Source organism: Notechis scutatus, chromosome 1, assembly GCF_049901735.1.
Source record: "Notechis scutatus isolate UNSWTSFEM ecotype Mainland chromosome 1, rNotScu1.2, whole genome shotgun sequence".
In the NCBI taxonomy this organism is placed as follows: Eukaryota; Metazoa; Chordata; class Lepidosauria; order Squamata; family Elapidae; genus Notechis; species Notechis scutatus.
Window position 1 is genome coordinate 150413238 of NC_142009.1, and position 25186 is coordinate 150438423.

General features: G+C 41.0%; 1 protein-coding gene across 1 annotated transcript in view; it reads left to right on the top strand.

Annotated features, from left to right (window-relative positions):
• Window positions 1-7040: 7040 nt before the first annotated feature.
• Window positions 7041-25186, top strand: part of ISM1 (isthmin 1) — a 38701-nt gene continuing 20555 nt past the window's right edge. The window contains exon 1 of the mRNA XM_026668502.2: window positions 7041-8608. Coding sequence (XP_026524287.1) covers window positions 8486-8608 — 123 coding nt within the window. The 5' untranslated portion in view covers window positions 7041-8485. The remainder of the gene's footprint in view (window positions 8609-25186) is intronic.

A 25186-nucleotide genomic window follows, 5' to 3' on the forward strand; every position in this document is an offset into this window, starting at 1 on the left:
AATAATTTTAATATTTTTATTATGGAATGAGTTTTAATGTTTTGCTAATAGTCTGTTTTTAGTTTACACCACCCAGAGTCACATTCATAAGATGGATGGCGATACAAATGCAATGAATAAAGGAATGAATTCTTGGTTAACTGTTTTTAAACTACATTCTATTCTAATTTAATTTTAGATTTAAATGTTAACTATAGCAATTAGTCATTGTCAAGTTGGCTTTTAGATTCTCTCTCACAAAAGTGGATTATTAGACAAATAATAGAAAGGCCACATAATACAAGAGACATTCTCTATGGCAATTGGCAGGATGGCAGCCATCCTGTGTACCCCACATACTACCTGTGGAAAGTGAGACCCGCCTTTTGATCTGGAGGAAAATAAAAATTTAATTGAGAGAATGAGAGAAACATTGAGCTGGTCTAGGGAGAAGCGAGTTCATGTCTCATTTATATTTAAGGACATCTCCATCCTTAAAAGCAAATCAAGGCCAGCGTGAGTTCTGATGGCTAGCCTCTCTTTTTTATGCAGACAAAGTCAATCACCATAGTTAGCCTCTTTCCCTCAGATGGTCTACATAAACTCTGGATCACAACAACCAATCCCTTGCTCTGTTTCATTTCACTATGGTAGCCCTACATCACAGTGATTTCCATGGTCAACCTCTTTTTCTCATAAAAGCAGGGAGCATCAGCAGCATCTAGCATTTGTGTGGACATCCCCTTTTCCCTCACAGAGCTTCAACAGCCTAAAGGCTGTTGCTCCAGGCTTCTTTCGTGTGTCCCGTTGGTCATCATTTCAGAGGTAAATAGAGAAACTAGATTACCACAAGTGGCAAAAAGTAGTGTCCCTCTCCCTTCTTCCCTCCCTCAAGAAAGGTGTGCAGGTGTGCTCAAGAAATGGATCGGAGAAGGCACATAGATGGCCATGGCTCAGGAAGAATGAATGGGAGCATGGGAGAGGTGCCACATAAGTCTGGAGGCATGAGTGGGCGGTGTAGATCCAGAAGGTAGTGGGGGGTGCCACAGGGTCAGGTCAGGTGCATGGGAGGGGTGCATGGGCTGTGTGGGAGAGATGAGGTGCAGGTCAGAGAGGGGAGTGAAGGATGGCACGGGCCTGGCGCTGCTTCAGAGTGTGCGAGAGGTGCTGTGCAGGTCAGGGATGGTGTCTAGGTGCATGATGTGGGTTGAAAAACATGTGTGTGAGTCAGAGGTGGTATTCAGCAGGTTCTGACCAGTTCTGGAGAACCGGTAGCAGAAATTTTGAGTAGTTTGGAGAACCGACAAATCCCACCTCTGACTGGCCCCAAAGCTGATCGGCTGGGTCTTCTTTTGTTGCCCTGCACAGGAGAACGGAACTGGAAAGCAGGTTAGTGGGGTAGAGAGGGAATGGGATTTTGCGGTATCCTTCCCCTGCCATGCCCACCAAGCCATGCCCACAGAATCGGTAATAAATTTTGTTGAATCCCATCACTAGTGTGAATGCCCCTGAGGTGTTCTGTGGATTGCAGAAGGCATGGGGGGATTAGGGAGAGTGTGTGGATGTGTATATGAGATACCATGTGGGTCAGGGAAGGCACACAGAGGCCAGTAAGGGTTGCAAGGGTACACACATGGTAGTGTGGGCAAGGAAGGATGCATGGAAGCTCCTTCCTTCCAACTTCACCTCCCTTCCTTTCACTTTGCCTTTCCATCAGGCAGGTAAGTGGCTGCTGATAACTGTAGGGCAGACACAAAGGATTGCAAGTGGCTGGGAAGGTGTCAAAAATAGTCACAATGAGCATTACATGGCCATAGCAGTGGCTCGGCAGAGCTGAAGCATCCCAACTTTCAGAATTTTCATTCCATCAGAAGGTCATGGGTCCCAGATTTTGGATGCATTTTGTAATTTAGCCCATCTGGGGTACCTTTGGTTCAAAAAACTGTTGCCCTACGATGCATTATTTTGCCCAGTTAAAGGAGCAAGAGTTTTAGCAGTGTTATAGACACCCCAGGATAAGCTGGCATCAAAAGAAGCAAGAGGAGCTAGAGGTGGAAAGAGAAACGTGAATGAGAGAAAAAAAAAGTGAAATGTGAATGTGAAAAAAGTGCCCTGACCGTAACCCATTTCCTGTCCTTAAACACCCTCCCACTAAAATGGAGGAGGAATATTGTGAGTCTCCACAGAATTGCAGAGGTGAAAGGAATCCCAATGACAATCTAGTCAAACCTTCTGCAACGTATAAGAAAACCATTTTCAACCTTCCCTGAGAAGTGGCTGTCAAGCCTCTTTTTTCAGTTTTCCAGAGATGGAGAGCCTGTGATCTTTCATCCTTCCGTGGGATAAAATTGTTCAGAGCTTTCACTACTGATGGTGTGGAAGTAGCAGCAAACCGCCCCCCTCCCCAATCTAATGAATGAATGTTACCTCATGGCTCAGTCTGTCTTAGGCAACAGTGAACCTCCTTTCTCTTCCCTATATAGCCCTTTTCCAACCCAAGTGGGAACTCTGGGTGTTGCAGCCTCAACAGCTTTAAAAGGCCTAATGAAGAAAAGCTGCTTTGCTTCCCCAAAACAGGCCTCGCAGACAGTTGTCCACTGACTTGGTCTGTTTTTTCTTTATCTCTTCTTTCATGAAGAAGAGGCAGTAAATATAACCTGAGTCTAACAGGGTTCGTTTCGGAATCTATTACCCATGGATATTAATCACACGAGGAAAGATCCTCCTACAGGTATTTTCCACATTCACATTACATACAGTAAAGAATTCTGGACTGTACTACTTCAGACTGCAGACAGGAAAGGTGCCAAACTTTCAAAGCTGCCATGTAAGAAATTCCGTGTATATAGTAAACAAGCAGGCAGAGGGGAAAAGACGCCATGTAAACGTATCTATTCACACATCATAAAGTAGTAGAATCTGAATGAAACAACTATACCATTTAGGACTTTCTACCACGAAAGCTCCCTGCGTGTACAACTCAGTCAGAGGCATGTTTACTTAGAAGACTAAAATAATGGCCACTCCTTTCTAATGATGCTGCACCCACTTGCAGACCTCTGAGATTTAAAAATTTAGCGGAGTGGCTGTTGGCTGGGAAAAGATCACCCAACCTCTGTCAGAGTGGCCATGTTGGGAACATCTAGCGAAATGAAAATTGGACTCGGAGTAAGGCACTTTTCCACATCCCACTCTTAAACTTTGTTGGTATTCACGACAAATCTGTTTTAATCTATTCCTCCATTTTAAACGGGAGTGCGGACAGGTTGCAGCCACAAAGAATCAGCTAAATCGAAGCCGAGACTTTAACCAGTTCTCTTTGCTTTGCCTGTTTGTTTTTGCAAAGAAAGGGGCACAGCTCTTTGAAACAATGCTCTCTGATCCACTGCTTTGTGTCAATGAACTCATCTTGCGTGCTGCTTTTGATTCCAAGTCAAAAGTCACCCTGTGTGGGCTTCCCCATAGACAACAGAGCAAGACTGTACGGTTTATACAGTTTCCTGTCCTTTTTCATTTCTACTCAATCACCCTTGCAATGCCACTGGCACTGAATCTATACAAGACAAACTTTTTTGTAAAGCGATGTCTGCTCAGACATTCTTCCTATAATAAGAGAATGTACTCTCTGACTGCCGATATTAGTGTTTTACAGCCCTTTACTAGCATTGCACAACATCTTGACACATAAAAGTGTATCCAGAAACGCATGCCAAATACAAGCTTGACTTAGATGGATTAAATATGTTTTTTTTTAATTAATAGGATCTAGTGAATTTACATTACCCAGAAACCAGCTGCAGATCTTATGTACAAGAAATTCTTTTCACCACACTGTCCCTTAATCTGGTATATATTATGATATTTCCGTCATCCTAGCCATCAATTTATAGCCTTTAAATAAATCATAACATACCCAACATTTCTCCAAAATTTCACATGTACTTCCACCCAGATATCATAGATCAAACCTGCAGGTTCCAGAGAAGGGATTCACCAAGATTTTCTTCTTGGGGATCAACTACGTGGTCTTCAGTGGGGCCTTACTTTGTTTTAAAGATGTACCACTATTGCACATTTTTGGTCTCATCCATAAATCATAGCTGGAGCCACCTATGCATATGTAACAGACCTGATTTAAAGGGTGTTTCTTTTCCCAGCACAAGTCTTGCTGTAAACACATATGTCCTGTTTTGTTATGGAGATGGCAGGATTGGGGTCTACCAAGCTCCTTTTAGCTTCAGAGCACACCCCTTCCTCTCCAGTCCCTGGTGAATTCCCTCCATGACCATTTCAGCTTAGCAACAGGAACACCAGAAACTGGATACAAAATGCTGGCATGATATTTCATGGGCTTCTTATTAACCCAGGTAGATGAAGCTGCCCGATCAAGCAACTTGCAGAGTAGAGTAGGAGAATTTGCCCATCAGGGCCTCCCAGCATCCCTGACAAAAAGCAAAAGATCAAAAAGGGATGCAGTTCAGCAAAAGAGAAAAAGAAAAATAAGACAGAAAGACCACGGAGTGTGTGAGACAGGTGAGCAGGAGGTGAGATCCTGGGAGAGATGAGGCAAGCAATAGAGTGAAAAAGGCAATTGAGTAGGTAATGGAGTCAGAAGGCCAATGGAGAAAGGGATGGTGTGACATTTTTTTTCTGGCCTTATGGAGAGGAAGAAAGCATCTTAAATCAAATGTCTGGATGCTTTGTTGATATGAGTATTTCAAGGATAAAGGATACTGTTTGATCAGTACTTGAGTGGGAAATAATGAGGGCCATCTTGATTAGGTAGCGAAGCAAAATGGCAATGCCAAATATTCTATGCTGTTGTTAGTTGTTTTGATAGATGCATGTCAACAACCTTGTAAGGTATATTGGGCTGAGAGAGAGAGAGTGACTGGTGCAAAGTCATCCTAAAAACTCTTGAGGGTAAGGAAGGTCTCAACCCTCTTCCTAGGGCAAGTCCAAACCCTGAGCCAAGAAAACTTCATCCCTAGGAGATCAGCTGGATTCAAAGGAGATTGCATTAGTTATTGTGCTCCTTCACAAAATTGGTTGGTGCTTTATGACAAGGATAATCACAGCTCGATTTATTACATAATTGTTCTTATCTGTAAGGCACATACAACATCCAGTACCTTACATATGTTTTGGATTACAACCCCCATGAGCCTCAGCCAGAATTGCCAACAGATTTTCTTTAAGGAATTGCCCATTACTGAAATTCTTGTCATCATTTCTGGAATGAGTAGATTGCTTCTCCTTAAGACTTATATCCAGTAGGGATCTTTCTACTACCTTCTACTTTCTTCTACTAGAAGAAATGTCGCTGACAAATTGGGAATTCTCTGGAGTGTATGTGAACTATAAGTACTTGCCTACATTGAATTTCACCTCTTAAATCTGGATCATTGTTCCTTTAATGGGATATGACTTTTAATTGCAATGCCGTTGTTTTTTTCAGTTGTCCCTGACATTTTAACTATTGCTTGCTGTCCTTAAAAGTGGCTTTAAAATAGTTTATGTTAAAAATTAAGTACCAAGTTTGACAACCATAAATCTGGATAGCTCACAAACGCACTCAGAATATAAGCCTGACTTTTTGCACAAATATTTCTTGGAAAAACTGAGGGTTGACTGATTTCCCAGAAACAAAAACAGAAGGAATATCTTGTAACATTCCAGGGAGCATGGAAAGATTTCATCTGATTCAGTTATAAAATGTACCCAGTTCTGCTTGACTGTAGTTCACTGTCAACAAGGTTCACTACTGCTAGTTCACAAATATACATCTGTGGTGTTACATTACATATTAGCCATGAAATATATTTAAAAAAAAATTATCCGTATCAAAGCTCTAAAAAGCATTCATATATGCTGTGATCAACATAGTTAATAGATTTTAAACAGCATGGCACATTGTATTTTACTGCTGGGCTAGGAATCTTGTTCATAATTTCTCGGAATTAAAGTCTGCTGATTTAAATGGTGTTTGTTTTCAGATAGGTAGGCTGCCCCTATTTCCCAGCAGGGAAAAATGCATGAGGAACTCTGCAGGAAGATAAGCTAGGCAATATTGTAAACATTATTGGACTCCTTCATTTTTACATAAATGAAAATAACAGACAGGCAATTAGCACAACCCTACCTATTACACCTAAGATTGCTGAATGTTGGATATTAGGAGGGCTCTAGATTCAGGCCCCCAAAATACTGTTTGGTATCTAGTGTAGGAATGGGCAACTATGGCCCGTTTACAACCTGTGGATTTCAACTCCCAGAATTCTTGAGTCAGCATGGTGAGCTTGGGAATTCTGGGAGTTGAAGTCCACAGGTTAAAAAGGGGGCCATAGTTGGCCACCCCTGATCTAGGGTCTTAAAGGTGTAGGAGAAGATCTGGAGAATCAATCCAAGTACCAGTTTTATTTGGTAAAGTAACGTTACCATCTTTGTAACCTGCCCATTCCCAAAAATCTTGTACTATGAAATGAACAGAAAATATAAAGAGCTAAATCAGATGAAAGGCCTATTTAGTTCAATCCTTCTGTTTCCACCGCAGCCATTCAGATGGTAATAAGAAATCTATAGGCAAATTACGGACCTCTGGTTCTTTCACAGAACCTACATACATTGTGTACCTCCTGATTCATATTTGAAAAGAAACCTGTAATGGACTTGCTACTGATTAATACCATCCATATACTGGATGGAAACAATATTGGATTAAGAGCCTGTCTTCAACAGCAAAGTGGATGGAAAAGTCAACTAAAGAATGAACCTGGGGAAGAAATTGTCTTTTCTTTTGAAGTGGGAATAATTTCCTTCCCTTAAGGAGGAAAAAAACTGTTGAGTGTCTAATGGGGAGCATTGGTTCCATTCAAGAGGGGCCACAAGTGACTATATTAAAAATGCAAGGGAACTAGGAACATGGTTCCTGCTGATGTCCTGGCTTGTAACTCTCCAGGTGGGCAGCGAGGGGCAAACAAGAAGTTAGCCACAGGGAATAAAACGCGAGGGGAGGGGAGAAAAGAGCGGCTGTGATGAGATCAGAAGAAAGAAAACTTTAAAAGGGGGGGAGGGAGAAGGGGGGACAACAGCTCAGCAGAGAAGGAAAAGAGCCTCGTATAAAAGCATGAGACACACGCAAGGAGAAAGCCAGGCTGGACGGAGAAGGGGAGCCCGCCTTTAAGCGCGGGCACCAGCGCTGCTCCCTCTCTTCGCCATCCCAACTGGCTGGCTGGGCTCGAGTGTCCCCCCGCCAGGCTCCCAGCCAAAGACTTCGACCGTCCCTTCAGACTGGATTTCCCTCTCGGCGGCGGATCACACACCCGCGGGAGACTAAGAAGCCGAGAGGAGCCGCAGCCTCTCTGCCTGGGAATTAGCCTCGGACCGGCCGCGGCCGTAAGAAGAAGCAGGAAAGGGAAGGCCGGGGAGACCCGAGGGGGTGAAAGTTGGTCCGGGAGAAAATAAAAAGAGGCTCGGGACTCGCCCTCAAACGGAGCCGAGGCAAGGCGGGAAAACTTCGCGCGGGGCTCCCGACTGACACACACGAGCCGAGCCCGTACTGACAGCCAGCCGCTCGTCAGGGCTTCATGGGCTGAGGAGAAAAGCGCCCCGCGGTTGAAAGCGCACCCGAGTTAAGGGCAGCGCGAAGGCTCCCGAAGGCTGCTGTGGAGGGGAGACAGGGTGGGGGTTGACTCTCTGAAGGACCCGGGTGGCGGGTCTGGTTCTCCTGAGAGACGTCGGGGCGAATTCACCCCGGAGGTGGAGAGCAGAAAACAGCCCTCCTGGCGCGGACAGCGAGAGCCAGAGGCGACAGACTTCGCAGGAGGGGGACCGACTCCTCCAAGCGGGGCTCTCCCGCTCGGCGCCAGCAGGGGCGGACGGCGGCCGACCCCTTTCACGGTGCCTTTGCAGACAGGCCGGGCATCTACAACACCAGCGCCCCGATTTCTCCCGAGCCGCCAGCCCAGCACGTCTCCCCCGCCCCCTCCTCCCCTCCGCTTCTAACCCGAGGGCCGGCCGGCCACGTCTCTTGGGGCGCGCGGGGCGCGCTCGGAGGCGCGGGAGAGAAATCCCCGGCAGCGCCGCTTTTTTTTTTTTTTTTTGGCAAGGCAGGCAAAGACCCCATGCGAGCGCAGGGCTGCGAGCGCAGCAGCAGCGACCCCTGCAGCCCGCCCCGTCGCCGTCGCCCGAGCGTCCTCAGTCGTCCTTCTCCGCCGCCTCGGAAACCTCCTCCCATCCCGAAGTGGCTCCGCCGTGGTGGTGGCGGCGGCGCGGCGGTGGCGGCGGCGCTGCCTGCGACGACGCTTCCTCTCCTGCTGGCCCGAACGACCCCGAGAGCGGCGCTGCTGGCGCGGGAACTCCAGCTCTCGACTCCTTAGCGGCCGGACAGGCGGCGGCGGCGGCGGCGGCTCTTATTCCTTCTCCTTCTCCTCCTCCTGCTGCTCAGTTGCCGCCGCCGCCGCCGCCGCCGCCGCCGCGGAGCCCTAAAGCCGTCCTCTGCAGGAGGATGATGCGTCTAGCGGCCGAGCTGCTGCTCCTGCTGGGGCTCCTCCTGCTTACCTTGCACATCACGGTGCTGCGAGGCAGCGATCCCGGAGCGCCGCCGGGCAACCACAGCCAGCGTCAGCAGGTGAGAGCGCGGAGCGAGGCTGTGCTGTAGATGTAAAAAGCCAAAAGGCTTTTGAGGGCCGCCCGCCCCCCCCAACTCAAGAGCCTTTTGGCTTTTTACATCTACAGCCATCTTTTGGCTTTTTACATCTCCCCGGTCCTTCTTTTCCCCTGGAGCCATCCCGCCTCCGGGCGTCCAGCTGTCCCAAAAACATTCGTAAAGCGCGCCTTCTGAGGGAAGCCGCCTTCAACAGTTCCTCCAGCCAAGCACGCCCGGAGCGGCTGGCTAGCTTCGGGATAGCCTTTGCCTGCTTGGCCACCCCAGAATTCCCAGCCATCAAGGGCCGTGTGGGTTGGGAAATGTGGAAGAGTAAACCCAACTCTCTCCTAAGAGGTTTTTTTTTTCCCCCTTCCCTCTTATGGCTCTGTTGAATTGGGATTGCCAAGAATTGAAGGCAAGTTCCCCCACCCTCCATACACAACACATTTTTGTGCAGGTTAGACCAAATTGAGGTGGAAGTCTAAACTGGCAAAAGATTCCCCTAGAATCTTTTTCCCATCCTCTTTTGTGCCTTTTGTGTAATCCTTCAGGATTGTCCCTTACTATTTGTGTGCGCAAAGCATATAGTGTGGTCCACGGTCTGAACTGTACACCAGTCCTGTGCACAAAACCTTACCAATTTTCAGTCCTATACAATTCTCTTTTCTTACATTAGTTGGTCAGGTATGTTTCAATTGGCTCACCCTTCCATTGAATGCTTATTGTTTTTTGGTCCTGTATCTGACCTCCACATGCTCATTCCAAAGACAGGTTATGGACCTTTCTTGGGGTAGAGAATTGGCACCTCTGACATGCTGTTGGCCCATATAGAGTGGCCAAAAGAGAGATGCTGGGACTTTTGGTCTGGTAACAAAACCATCATTTCATTACTGCGTGCTTAGGCCATGTATGATCTTGCCTCCTTCAGATTTTCCTGATTTTGAAGCCTGAGGTTTCTTTCACCCATTGATTCACAACTTTCCTAGTCTTCTTGAAGCACGTTTTTTCCCTGTCCTGCTACCCCATAACCCGTTACTGAATGAATGAAAAGGACCCAGTACACACTTTTTTAAAGCACCTTTTGATTAATGCTTTTTACTCATTGCAGGGTAAACAAATTACATACTTTATGAGTAAATGGCATCAGTCATCCAGTACAGACCAAATGTCTTAATGAAATAATGGCCAAATTCACATTTAACAATAAGCTAAAAAGAGTATTTATATTAGAACATGTATGAGCATGGGGATTATTTCCACTCATCCTTTGTACCATCAGATGAGGAAACCAGGCAGACAAAACTTTGCATGATGCCCAAACATGAGATTGTGATTTATTATGGCTGGCAATGCTACTATTAATGTATCAAGAATATATCCTGGTTTGAAGCTGTGGTTGGGGGCTGTTTGGGCACATAAAAAACTAGAACTTTAGATGTCCTATCATGCCATGTCATACTTGTCTGTTTACTAGCTTCATTGTTTACATTAGTGTTCTCAAAGCTTCCAGGTTGTTGGGGTTAAAGGTCACAGAATTCCCAGGGAGACCTGTTTTGACCCCTTCTGGTTGGGAATTCTGGCAATTGTAGTTCCAGTCTACTTTTTTTAAAAAAAAAATGAGTGTAAGCCACCCAGAATTACCTTGAGGTAAGATGTGTGGCCAATGCATTTCATAAATAAATGAATACATAAAAAAAAAAAAAAAATCTTGGGGGCATCTGGCTGGGGAAAAGTGGGTTTGCAATTTGAATTAATAACAGAGAAGTCATGGCATGTCATTATATGTGACTGATTTTAATAAATCCACAAGGCTAAAAAAGAAAATGAACCCAAGTTTTTTTTTTATTATTCTATGCCTATATCCCCCAGCCCAAATATCCCCTGCTCTCTTCTGCACTTAGAAGCATTTGGAGAAATGTTAACTAAGAATACATTTTTGCTGCAAAAATATTTCTTCTGAAAGGAATGAACTTCAGATTAAGAATCTAAAGACAATTAACTTCAGATAATGTGCCGGGTTAGGAACCGCGTCTTCTCAAAGATACGATCTCTGGATAAATAGCTTTCTATATTCTTTCATAGAGTTTTACCCTTGTTACCCTCTGCTAAGCACGGAGCAGGTGGATAGTTGGTATCGGTCTTTCTTCTAGTTATAACACATTCAAAAATCACACATTTAATCTGGTGACATTATAAATATGTTTGAGAAAGAGAGAAGGTTCTTTTCCTGATTTCAGACTGCAGCAGTTCTAGGCTTTTGACTTATGGCCAAGAAATGAACCCAGGAGACTGTGTCCAAGTTCAGCTGAAATATTAAAATGAAGAAAAGGAAAAGTGTTAGAAACTATCCGTTGTGCAGTGGACATGAGTTCTTTCTTAGCTGTTCAGTATCTCTTAGAGCTGTACAGTTCTTTGGATTTAAAGTCCAATAACTACTTCAGAGCATGCAGGAGTTCAGAGGGAAGCTACACAATCAAAGGAAAAGACATAATTCTTGAAAGAGTTGCAAATATGTCAGAATGCCAGGTACTCTGGAACATCTTTATGCCTCTGGCTGCAAAGCACAGCATTGCTGGAACATCCATGGATGATAGATGGGCAACAAGCAGTGGCATCTGTGGGTGGACCAGGGTCGAGGGTGTCAAAAAGTCTACAGTTACGACCTTTAAATGGTTGATCTCGAGCCATGTGTGTGTGATGATGATGATACATATACAGAATGGATGAGGCTTTGGTCGTATAGGTGGGACCACTAAATTGACTTTTTAAAACCCGTTTCCCAATGGATGCATAGGGCATTGAACACTTATGGCAGAAGTGGCTGTCAGTTCTGACAAGTTCTGGAGAACCTGTAGCGGAAATTTTGAGTAGTTCAGAGAACCGGTAAATCCCAACTCTGACTGGCCCCGCCCCGTGACTGCCTCCTGAGTCCCAGCTGATTGGCTGGGTCTTCTTTTGTTGCCCTGCACAGGAGAACGGAGCTGGAAAGCAGGGTAGTGGGGTGGGGAGGGAATGGGGATTTTACAGTATCTTCCCCTGCCACGCCCACCAAGGCATGCCCACCAAGCCATGTCCATAGAACAGGTAGTAAAAAAAATTGAATTAGCACCACTGACTTATGGAGATAACAGGCATCTCCTCAACCTTCCTACATTCATTAGAACACCCATTGAATGTTAACAAATCACTTCTTCTGTTGACATGCATTACTTTCTCATTAAGTACTGAATAATTCATCTTTCGTAAATGCAAAGAACTCTTATACCAGTCCAGCATTCTGCATCAGGTTCTCTGGGTAGTTGGTATTATTGGTGGATGAAATGTATGAGATGCCCATGAGAGTGAAATATTGGGGAACTGAGCTTCAGGAGCCCAGCCAACACTTAGCAAATCCCTAGGCTACTATTGCCTGCCATAATTCAAGCCACGAAAGCAAGCTTGCTGATCTCCATGGGAGTTTTAATTTTTATATTGTAAAAGGAATATATGGGTGCCTTTTCTGTGCATTAGTACAGCAGAACTTCTTTCCTCCTGAGTAAAGTATGTTGCCAGAAAGTGTTACCCGCACATTTAAGACAGAGGTTTGGCTATTGAAACACATAGACAAATTTAGAGCTGCAAATTAATATGAATAAAAATGAGTTACTTTTTTCCTAGCTTGTTCCAGATAATCTTACAGCTTATTTCCATAACAGAAACAAAGAAAAAGGAGTGTGAAGTGGGGGGGGGGGGGAGTTCATAGGCAAAAGATCCATATTTTACTACCAGGGTTTTTCAGTCTGTGACTTTCCAGGGGTCTTGGTTGAAAACTTCCATAATTTCAAACCACTGACCATGATGGGTGAGCGTGTGAAATTGGTAAACCCAAAATTCTAAGGGAAACAGAATTGGAGAACGCTTTTTCAAAACCCTTTGTTGTGCATGGAAGATGATGAGCAGAGGAAAGGGAATCTACCAATCAGGTGCATCCATAGGAAGTAAAGAAACCTGTAAAAATGTACTCCCAACAAATTGTTTAGGCAGATGGAAGAAAGTAGCTAGAAAGCTTTTAATTATTAAATATATTTGTATGCACCCGAATCAAAAACATCTCTCGGTGACTCATGTTGGAAGATAGAATACAAAACAAACCCCATACAAAATAAAAAATATTTCTTATTTTTGATTGATTTAAGGGAAATTCTTAATACACATATATATAATTAGTCCAATTTTCTTTATGGAGACTAGGCTATTGAACAAAGTTCGTCATATTTTTAACAGACCAGGCATCTGATTCATATATTATATAAAGAAAGAGTATTTATGAAGAAAATTTGACAAACACCTGCTTTATTTGGAATGACTCTATCGGATTTACAAAATTTGCTGCTCCATTATGCATGATCTTCTAACTCAGAAATAAGAGTTTTCTGTCCTCTTAGTAGCCTGGACCATTTACCTTTATCCCATGATTGAATTTTAAGATCTGTTTACTTCAGGGATAGGAATATTGAGCAGCAATCATTCAAAGGATTTCTTGCCCTTGGGTAGGACCGTAACGTCATTCCTGATTTAAGAATTTTCTATCCTGTGATGCTTAGCATTTATTTATTTATTATATTTATGAATATTTATAAAAGAGTGAACTAAAGATGATCGTGTGGATTGTTTTAATAAGGTATTTGGGATATTTCTGTATTTACCTTTCTTAATGGAGAGAAACAGCTGAGCTAATGAAAAGTCCAAATGAAGTTACTTCCTGAAAGAATTGCTTGTAAGTATCAACAAGAGAAGCTTAGAAAAACTGATTATCTAGTTCTAAATGCAGGTTCTGTTTAACGCAAGGATGTATACAGAGATTTCTGACTTCATGAAATCCCTCCACTTTCTCATAACAGTTTCTATTAAATTGACCTCCTGCCCTTAAACAGCTTTGAACATCTGATCCAGATGTTCATATATTCATATATTCTGCCATGTGTAGCAATTCAGAGTTACAGGCTTCCTAACTTAATTGATTTTACAGCTCTGAATTTTGGAAAAGCTGAAACTTGAAAACATTAAGGGCAAAAAATAGACCGGATATCACAATAAGCAGTTAAACAGCAGTTAAACAGGTGGAAGTGTAAAATATTTGATCTATATTTTACAACACAAAATAAATTAATGATTTTTGGAAACTTTTGTTAGTTTAGTTGTTCAGATGTTGCCCTAATGGATTTTACACTTTCTTAAACCTTTCCTTTTACCTTGTTGTTCCATGCCACAACTGTGCTAATCTGGAATGTTTCTTTAAAAACATGTGTAGAAAGAAACATTTTTGATCTTGCAGACAGTAAATCAAATGAGTAATGGTTTTAGCTGGTTGGCAAATGTTCTCCACCTGAGATGGTACTCAATTTGATTTACATAGTATTGGGAAATGCATGTCTCTTGCAGCCCTTTTAAGGGGTTACTCTGACATGGAGCAAGTGTTTGGAAAAATGGCAGGCCTTTCTCTCCCTTTTTTGAGTGGATGCATCTGAATGAAGTAGTTTGGGTTTTAAGAAACCTTAAAATAAAATTAAAAGATTGTCTAATTTTTAGTATGTCTAATTAAAGGAGAAGTTTCAGTGATAACTTCATAATTCTAATATCTTCCTGCAGGAATGAGCAAACTTCAAAGGTTATACAGTTACAATTGGTGGTACAATTAGTAATTAGTCAATTACAGTTGAGACTATAAATTTCAACTATATGCTTCTCATTCTATCTGATTGTTTTATTATTGTGTTCAAATAATAAATAATAGGTTTCAAATTCAGAGTTCTAGAATGCTCAAAAATCAGCACTCATTTATTTAATCCAGGAGACAGTAATTATGTTAACATCTATTATTTCCCTCAGACTTTCCCAAAACAGATATCATGGTTTATGTTGCTGTCTGTACCCTTATTTTGGAATTCTGAAAAAATTCATTCTTACTGTACTAATATATCACTGAAACAGTGTGATTCCCAGCAGTTTACAATGTGCTGCAGGTAGTTCTTGGCCTACAGACACAATTGGGACCAGAACATCCACTGTTAATTGATGCAATTGTTAAATGAGTCACACCTGATTTTATGCCACAGTCATTAATTGAATAGTGCAGTCATTAAGCGAGTACAGCTTCCCCCATTGACTTGGTTTGTGTGAAGCCCCCAAGGAAAGTCACAGATGATGACCACATGATCCCAGAATATTGCAAACATTGTATATGTGCACCGATTTGCAAAGCGCCAAGATTTTGATCATGTAACCATGAGGATGTTGCAATGGTTGTAAGTGCCGGGGCCAGTCATAAGTTATTGAACAGTTGCTAAACGAATGATTGTACTTTGAAGACCACCTTGTAGTCTTAAAACAGTCACAATTATAAAGCCAAAATCAAGCTCACAATAGAAACATTAAACCAGAAAATAAGTGGAAATAAAGCAAGCTTTAATACCTACCCATCTATACAAGATAGTACAGATTGAAGAAGAAGAAAAAGTTACAGAGATTTATATATAAAGATGCTAAAAATGAAGCAGACCTTGTACATATAAAGCAGTCTTCTGTCTGACGGTTGGGAATCCTTGAAATTGTAATCCCAACACACCTGAAGGATACCAGGCCTGAGAAGGTTTTTACAACAAGTAACTTCTTGTTCACTTTTTTTAAACTTATGAAGCTCAGATCCAAATAAGTGAACATTCCCAATTCTGTTGTTGTCCTCTCTCCTTAGTTTGGAATTTTGCCTTTGGATTATAAATGGAATCTGAGTATATCTAATTCCCTTTCCTTCTTTTGCTTGCTGCTATTATGTTGAAAAACTAAGCATATTTATACATGAATTATATAAATGAGACTCCTGGCTTGTTACATGTTCATATGGTATTATCGTAGCACATGGCTTTGTGATATGTTCACATAACAAAGATGATTAGGGGACTGGAGGCTAAAACATATGAAGAACGGTTGCAGGAACTGGGTATGTCTAGTCTAAAAGAAAGACTAGGGGAGACATGATAGCAGTGTTCTGATACCTCAGGGGTGGCCAGAAAGAAGAGGGAGTCAAGCTATTCTCCAAAGCACCTGAGGGCAGGACAAGAAGCCATGGGTGGAAACTAATCAAGGAGAGAAGCAACACAGAACTAAGGAGAACTTTCCTGACAGTTAGAACAATTAATCAGTAGAACAACTTGCCTCCAGAAGTTATAAATGCTCTAACAATGGAGGTTTTTAAAAAGATGTTGGATAACCATTTGTCTGGAATAGTGTAGGGTTTCCTGCCTAGGCAGGGGGTTGGACTAGAAGACCTCCAAGGTCCCTTCCAACTCTGTTATTCTATTCTATTCTATTCTATTCTATTCTATTCTATTCTATTCTATTCCTATTCTATTCTATTCTATTCTATTCTATTCTATTCTATTCTATTCCTATTCCTATCCTATCCTATCCTATTCCTATTCTATTTTGTTGCTTTTTCTTCCAAAGCTGCTGCTTGTATCACCTAACCTAAGAAAGAGTACCAGAAACTGTGCACGCTTTTTGGTAACATTTTTGTTGGTTCAAGTGAAGATAATTCCCAACAATGAATTTGGATTTTGTTTTCAGACCAGTACTGCTTACCTTTGTTATGCCTGACTCTACAGCAGGGCTGTCAAACTCGTGTCATCACAGCAGCATCATGTGATGTATTGCGACTCCCCCCCCTTCACTAAACCAGGTGTGGGCGTCACCAGCTCGTGATGTATCTGGCCCGTGGGCCGCAAGTTTGACAGCCCTATCTGAGACATCTAAGTTATCTAAGCAATGTTCCCTTACTCCTCTGGCCTCTTCTCTTTTCTTGTTCTAGCAATGACGTATTGGATCAAAATTATCGGTTCCTTTTTTAAAAACAGAACTCAGCTCTTTTCTGATCCAACCCAGTGGGTTGTAATTTACCAAAAGGCACTGACCTTTAATTGAAGCTGAAACATTGAAATCATGTCAGTTTTCATGATAGCATTGAACTTCCTTAAAATAATGATGACACACATTTAGAAACAGTACATTGATATGACACAATGACCAAATGATATGTGCTCTGGTCTACTTTCTTTCAGGTATTTAGAGGAGGGGCTAACATTAGGGTCTAAATATTAAATATGTATGAGATATTTCAAGCACCTAGGTATTATGCAAGAATTAAAAAAAAGAAAAAGAAGTCATGGCTGGAGATATATTATCTAATTCCATTTTGTCATAGATAGATAATTTCAGAAGGTGGTGCTTTTGAGATCTGGCACAATAACTATTGGCGCAATATGGCACCCTTTTGAATTTTAAAGATCTCATAGTATTCATCATGCTTATGAAACTGCTGCAGGCACTGTTGAGTTCAGTGGCACCAATATTTTGAGATGAAAGCTCTTCCTTTCATCTCAGTCCCATGGGAGCTAATCAAGCCATAAACAGAGTCTTGTAAAGGCCCGGAGAAAAGATGGAAAACTGAATTTATGCAAGAGAGACAACAGAAAACTGAATTCGTGTTATTGGAAACCGCAGATCAGATAATAGGAACGCTTACCTGTGTTGAAATGAACTTATGCTTCCTTTGGAATAGGCAGGTTTGCAGTGTCGACATCAGCCTGAATCTGAAATTGAGAATAGTTGCACAGAGAAGTATAATGGCCAAATCCATATATTGCTAGGAACAAGTAATATCTCTGCAGCAACCTTTGCCTTAACTATATCCCATTTTTTTTACTACCGGTTCGGCGGGCGAGGCAGGGGAAGGATATTGTAAAATCTCCAGTCAGAAGTGGGATTTGCCGGTTCTCCGAACTACTCAAAATTTCCACTACCGGTTCTCCAGAACTGGTCAGAACCTGCTGAATACCACCTCTGGTTTGGAATCTTCAATTAGTTCAAAATGGTATGGCCAGACTATTTATCAGGGCTGCTAATTATAAACTATGTGACTCACTTGTGTAACAACTGCACTGCTTCCAATGTTTTTGGGTCTAATGCAAACTGTTCATTATAAAATCCAGCATGGTATGTATGTGTGTGTGCATATGTGTGTGTTTGTTTGTGTGTGTGTATGTCCACTCGCATGCTTGTAAGCGTATATGCACATGAAGTTTCCACCTTGAGGCCCAATGGTATATAAGGCAGCTGAGCATTTTTGGCTTCTTAACTTCTACCCTTAAACTCTCTTACTATATAGAATAGAATAGAATAGAATAGAATAGAATAGAATAGAATAGAATAGAATAGAATAGAATAGAATAGAATAGAATAGAATTCTTTATTGGCCAAGTGTGGTTGGACACACAAGGAATTTGTCTTGGTACAAATGTTCTCAGTATACATAAAAGAAAAGATACATTCATCAAGAGTCAAGAATCATCAGGTACAACACTTAATAATAGTCATAGGGTACAGTAAGCAATCAAATCATACTAGGAAACAGTCAATATATTTTATTATAATATTGTGCTAGAAAAATATAAACAGAATATGCCTGTCATGTTGGGGAAAAAAAACAAAGGATAGTAAAATTGTGTGCTACATATAACATTATGAGATAAGTGCTTTAAGAACAGAAGTATATTGATCAGAAAATGTTTGAAGCTGAGTATTTGGGACAATAGAGCTAAGCCACCTGGAAGTTCATATAAAGAATCCTGGTATAGGGAGTAAAAAGGCTTCTTGTCAGAAAATTTAAGTAACATGCTACGATTTGTTCCTATCAGGACTTCTTAAGATTGGAGCATCTGATTTTTTTTAAAAAATAGATTTTTCTCTCTCTCGCTGAGATATTATCTCTATTCAGCATGTTCTTAGAAATGCTAATTATTTTGGAACAGCTGTCCCAAAAATCTCCCGTGTTGCAGTAGTAGCTCTCATGAAAGCTGGCACATATGATGGATGCTTTGTTGGGGAAGCCTGTTCTAAGGAAACATCCAAGCAGCTGCTGAAACTCTCTTCAACATTTTGCATCATATGTACATCTCTCTTTGTTGTATCCATTCTTCAATAGAATTTACCAGCATTCTTAACGGGGCAGTGGGAGGGCACCAAAAATGTTAACTCTTTCATTTTTCCTTTCCCACATTTGTTCTGTCCTATTCCCTAAGGGGAATAAAATAACAATCATTCCCCATTTTGTGATGGGAGAGGCAAAGCTGTCCTCTGAGAAATAATGATTGTGGTAACAACTTTTGGGTTGCAAGAGAAAAGAAGAAATTGCTGGGAATTCCTGCCAATGGGAAGCCTGCTTACAAATCCAAGGGGAAAAAATCATACATTTTCTCTTGGGAGCAGAAACTGAGTCAGGTGTTTTGGTTGAAGTATTAGATGAGCCATAGTATTAGTGGGGACACATGGGAACACATGTAGAAAAGATTCCAGATGTTTGCCAGCTCTTTGCAAAGTTGATTCAAGTTGTACCATATTATTCCTGGAAGATTTAATTCCGGTTAATCTAAAAAGATAATTGGAAATCTTTTAGCTTTTCTTCACTTTTTCTCTTACTGCAGTCCTCACATACTCAGAATACCAGTGCTATGCGAGACAACTTTCTCCCTGCAGAAAGTTGCTAACTTGAGACCATCTTATTTCAAAACATGTTGGAAGTTAGTGAAGTTATTGCATATGATAAAAGAAATGTCAGCATCATTTATTGTATTAAAATAAAGCTGTTTATTTCCAAAGCAAGCACTCTACATCCAAACTATTTCGGATGTATTTTATATATATTTTAACTCTTAGAATATTATATTTGTCTTCCCCCTTGCATCATATTCATCTAGTGTTCACCATGTTTTGCTTGACATTCTGAATAAATACTTTCTGGAAAACATGAAGATGTTTTCATTATTGATTGAGATTTTAGTTGATCATGGACTTAATCTTTATTAAGCTTAAGCTTTATTGTGATTTTTTTTAAAAAAAGACTACTTTTGATCAAGTAGATCAATACTATTGTGCCCTTTCTGACTCTGGGGATGTGGTTTTCATCCATCTATATTGTGCCTCCTATCTGGAGCTACTACAGTCCCATTTTTAACATAGCTGTAGCATCTGCAAACATTAAAATAGCTCAGTAACAAGGATGGATTAAATTTCTTGTAGTGAATGAAAAAGTAGACTTTGGAGGCATTATGTGTAACTGATCTTAAGCTTTATTTGGACCAAGTAGTTTACAAAACATGCATTGCTCAGGTTGGAAACAAAACAGTTTAATGGGGGGGGTAAGTTTTATTTCACAGCAAAGCTCTTCCTACTTTATAGGTCAGAGATATATGCCATGATTAAAATTATTTGAAGATAAAACAATGTTGGGAAGGGTTTTTTAAAAATACAATTTGATTTTTTTCAGTGAGTAAATTTATAGAAATGCCTTCGTAAATGATTCCAAGATTTAAATACTCCAAGGCTATCTGGTGTTTTTTTTTTAAAAAAAAAAAACACTTCAGAATATCAAACATGGAAATGCAAACCCAGCTAAATTATAAATCTGTTTTTAAAAACTCCAGATAAAATGGTTGTAACATCATTAATATGCTTTGAACCATGGTCGGAATACACCAAAGATTTTACAAACTGGTAGCCACAGTGATATTTTTTAAAAAAATTGGAATGTTCACCTCATGGGGAATCTTTAAAGGTGATTCACGTGGTTTGTTGTTGGGTTGGGTTGTTGGTTTTTCTGGGTTTTGTAAAGTTACAGCTTTGTTTTATTGTATGTGATGTCCTATAAAGATGATCTATGTCTGGGATACCTCCTTTGAAAGAGGACCACGGTGCTATCCATTTAAAGAGAATGCAGTCAAGCAGTAAATTTAGGGGGCCTTCTTCTCTTTTCATATTGACTGTATCTGAGCCAGCAGTTGGTCTTTGAAGTTGTAACAATAGAACATCGGCAGAGAGGAGGGTGAGGGCTTGAACAATGTTGAAACGAGGCTGCATTCATTAATTTTCATGCCAGAGGCTTCTATGCTTTGTTGCTTGCAGGAATTAGACGTGTGCTGTGAGTATTACAGTTCTTCCAGACTTTCATCTGAAGCCTCTGTGTTAAATATTTTTAATTATAAACCAGGTGTTCTGGAAACCCGGACTATCACTTAGAGTCCATTATCAGCTTCAAAAAGGTTTCAAGTCTACAGTTTCTCCTCTCAATGGTCCAATAGTCTGCTATACGTGGCAGAGGAGTAAGTAATCCAGGTGCGCTTGTAACAACATTTCAAAGCTAGATATATTTGTTTCACTAGCCAGCTACTTTGGGAATTTAAATTAATTGATATCTTATTCAAGATAATATAGGTTCAGCCTCAGAAATTATGCTAAGGGATCGTAAGGATGGTTTCTTATATTTTATATATTCCAGGAAGCAGGATAATTACTCTTACAAAATGTATTGAATATAGAGAATTACCTATCTTAATGTATTTTGAATTTGTAGCATGAACTCTTGCATATAGTTTGATGCAAAAGGCTAAAAAGTGAAAAAGAGGTTAAAAGAGTTAAGATGAAAAAGAATTGAAAAGCTCTGACCAGCAAAAGGAAAGACCGCTTTATGAAAACTCTGCAACCATATGAAATATTTTTATTTGTTTCTTTCATTAGATTTATATCCAACTTTTGTGCTAGACATGGCAGTCGAAACAACCAACCAACCAATAAATAAATAAAGTACAAAGAAAATTAATTTTAAATAAAACCAGAATGACATCGTACAATAACAAGCATAATCTAAACAGGAGAAGGCTACTACTGGTAGTTCTGTCCCTCTAATTATCTTCTAGTATCATCTGGAATTTTGCAAACCAATTATGTTATGCCTATGCAAATCAATAAAAAGAATTGTCCTCATTGTGTTTTTATAGAGGCTTTGGAAGGGAAGGGTCTCTATCACTAGCTCTATCTCTATTTCTACTTCTATCTATCTATCTATCTATCTATCTATCTATCTATCTATCTATCTATCTATCTATCTATCATCTGTTTATCTATCTATCTACTGGTATCCATCCATCCATCCATCCATTCATCCATCCATCCATCTATCTATCTCTGCCTCTACCTCTACCATTCTAAATAACCATTTCACTCCAACACTGTGATGGGTTGTTGTTTTCTCTTAATGTGGCATTTGGGGCCTAACCATGAAAAATGGAACATTTTCTCTGGCTTAGAACAGGGGTGGGATTCTACCAGTTTGCACCTATTTGCTAGAACTGGTTGTTAACATTCTAAGCAGTTCGGAGAACCGGTTGTTAGAAGAAATTACTGGCCTAATCCTGTAAGGAAGGCAGGAAGGAAACATTCTGGTGTTGCTTACAGAAACTGCCTCTCCGTTAACCCTTATTACATTCTTGGCAGGACTAGACTTCCTATCTCAGGAACTTCTCTGGAGTTTTTTTCCCCTTCCTTTGCTGGTACTTTGCTTGTGTGGAGTGACCATTCAAAGTTACAATGGCACTGAAAAAGTGATTAATGACCATTTTTCACACTTAATGACTGTTGCAGCATCCCCATACTCAGGAGATGCCAGGCGAGGAGATCCGTGCCTTGATGTGAGTGATATTGAGTTGGCCACACCCAGCCAATAACATGATCATCAAGCCACTTCCACCCAGTCACATGACCACCAAGCCACGCCCACCACCTAAGACTTGCCCACAGAACTGGTTGTTAAAAAATTTGAATCCCACCCCTGGCTGAGATCTTAATTAGAGCCCTCGGAAACAAATTTTATTTGTCTTCAATTTGCTTCCAGGCTTAATTATGTCAAACTTTAAATGAAGAATACCACCTATGAGACTTCCTTGTCAGGCAAAGTATCGTTTGCTTAAACAGGCTGCTTGTCCCTTGTTCCTTTTCTTTCCTTTTTTGTAAATGTAGCATTTTTCCTACTGCATACTTAATGTTATTTTTAGCTTCTAAATGAATAGTGAACTCTTCTTGTTTTTTGTAAACCATATAAACAAAATGGTTTTTTTACAAAATATTATTTGGCAGATAATAATTCCAGAAATAAATTTGGAACAAGATGTTGAATATTTTAAGAGATAGGCAGGAAAAATAAAAATGATTACAGAACATCTGTCTGCTAGAAAGCTGAAACAGCTGTGTGAAATTTTAGAAATAGGCCACATGGATTTAAAGCAAATTGTTAACTTTCATGGCCATCATTAAAAGATCAACTGAAATCAACATGAGATCTTCATCTAGATCTTCAAAAAACTGCCTTCCTTATTAATTAAACTATAACTCTCATTTTCCCTAGTCAGAGTAGCCAACAAGGATTATAATGCTACATATCTGGAGAGCACCGGCTTGGGAAAGATGGTTCTACACCAGTGATGGCTAATCTTTTGTTGTCGCGTGCCGAAAGTGTGCATGTGTGCGCGTGAGAGCATGCACACGTGCCTGCACCCATAATGCAATGCCTGTGGATTTCCCCCCCATGCTCCCCACACCCCCTGCGCATGCATGCATGACCCCATGCTCCCCTGCCCCCCGTGCTTCCCGCATGTGCCCCGCCCCCCACGCATGCACGACAGATACCAGAAAAGCAGCTGGCTAGCGGGAGGTGCACGCATGTGCAATGGAAATGAACTGGGGCGACAGCTCATGTGCCCGCAGAGATGGCTCTGCGTGCCTCTTCCAGCATACGTGTCATAAGTTCGCCATCACGGTTCTAGACAGTGACAGTATACTTGAGCAGCAAAAACTCATAGAGAACGAAGTGCCACATTGCTACATGCTACATTGCAAGACACAAAGGAATAGCTGGCCTGCCAATCAGCTGGCGGGTAGCTAGCAATGCTGGCAGCAATAGGGCTGGCAGTGTCAATGAGGCCTGGAGATGTGACAAGCATTCAGTAGCATGTATTTCAGGGAGGAGGTGGCAGTGAAAAATGGAGTAGCAGCAGATCCTTCCTGGCAGCAGCAACATTTAGTCTCAGTTTAAAAAAAAAAACACTAGTAGGCTGCACAAGGATGCTTGGTGGGTCACAAAGTGAGGACAGGAAGCTTTGTGACCTGTAGTTTCCATAGCCAATGGCCAGGAGCTCTAGTCCAAAATATATATGAGATTTAGAGATACTGTATGGCTGAGATTAAATTATACTAGTACATGTGAGATCCAAGCTCAACTCTATTCAATCAAAAAGACCTTCACAGATCTTGAGCCACCATTCATTAGACAACTCATTTTATCATGTTTGTCTGTGAGTATCTAGAGGAAAAAACTTTGCCATTCTGAGACCTCTAGAAGCAAGCTAAAATGTAAACATATGAGTACACACTTCAATAGTGAGCCAAAATTTATCATTAGGACCATGTCTTATCATGCAACAGATGTTTATGGATGTTTGTTCATTCTTGTTCATGTGTTGCTCTTTAGAAAGAAATGTGTTGTTCATTGGAAATATCTTTAAAACATAGCACAAATTTGTTATATATAGCTTTCCCCTTTCTAGTTTTGGTCCATCTCTGTAATTGTATTAGTCTCCTGTGATTTCTGAGTATGTTTAAAGTCCCAGCTTTCACCCAAACACAGAATTTAGAAGAGGGCAATTGTCCCCAAAGTTGTGCCTGCTTTTCAGCTCCAAATTGGAGAAGGGGAACAGTGCAACATGTTTATTAGAAATAATGGCACACTGCCCATTCTGATTGTTACGTTTGTGCCCATGAAGTAAGTTTCACTATTTTCAAAAATGAATATTGACAGAGTTTGAACCTTTGGATTTTCTCGTTTCCTTTTCTGCACCCCATAGCTTCTGATACAAGCACTAAGATTTCTTAATAATGTCTGGCACTCTGTTCCCCTTTCTGCATCTGCCTCAATTTAACCTTCATATTTTCAAGAATGTAGCTCTCATATTAGATGGCAGCTGAAAACATCTGGGTCCAGCTGTTAAAAATTCCAAGTTTTACACCAGCGAACTAGCAAGGGTGAAACTTCCACTTCCACTTTCTATTAATTCCTTGCCCTGCCAATGCAAAAGTCATATAGATGTACTGCCAATTTCTTTCTCGTATTGCTAAACATCAAGTGAAGGGATAGGATTGGGATATACTGAGGAGCAGTGCACTCTGTGGAGTATGGTACATGAGTGTGTGCAGAGATTTCATCAAAATAATATGTGTGTTGTGATGCCACAATAAGACAGCAAGCTTGACACCTTACATATCTGTGAGCAACATAATAAATCAACTATAATTGGAAGTTGTTCCATCATCAACATCACAATGCACATTTTATTTCCCCTCTCTTGCCTTCTCTAGACCATGTATGTGATAGGGAATTTTGTTGTACTGTTTGACATGTAGTTTGTAGCTTTATTTTTCCATCAGTGCCAAAATTTGTAGTATCTTTGAATATATACTGTAAATGTTATGGACGTGTTTTCTTGATTGTAGGAATGCCATTGCAAAGGCCACGAGCTTGGTTCTTTTCTGCTTGTTCTTTTTCTTTTCACCAGCACAAAGCTTTTGATAGCTTTAATGCAAGCCACTCTGAAAGATGGATCCACTGGTGCCCTTCTTCTTTGATTGAAGGATTCTGTTGCACTC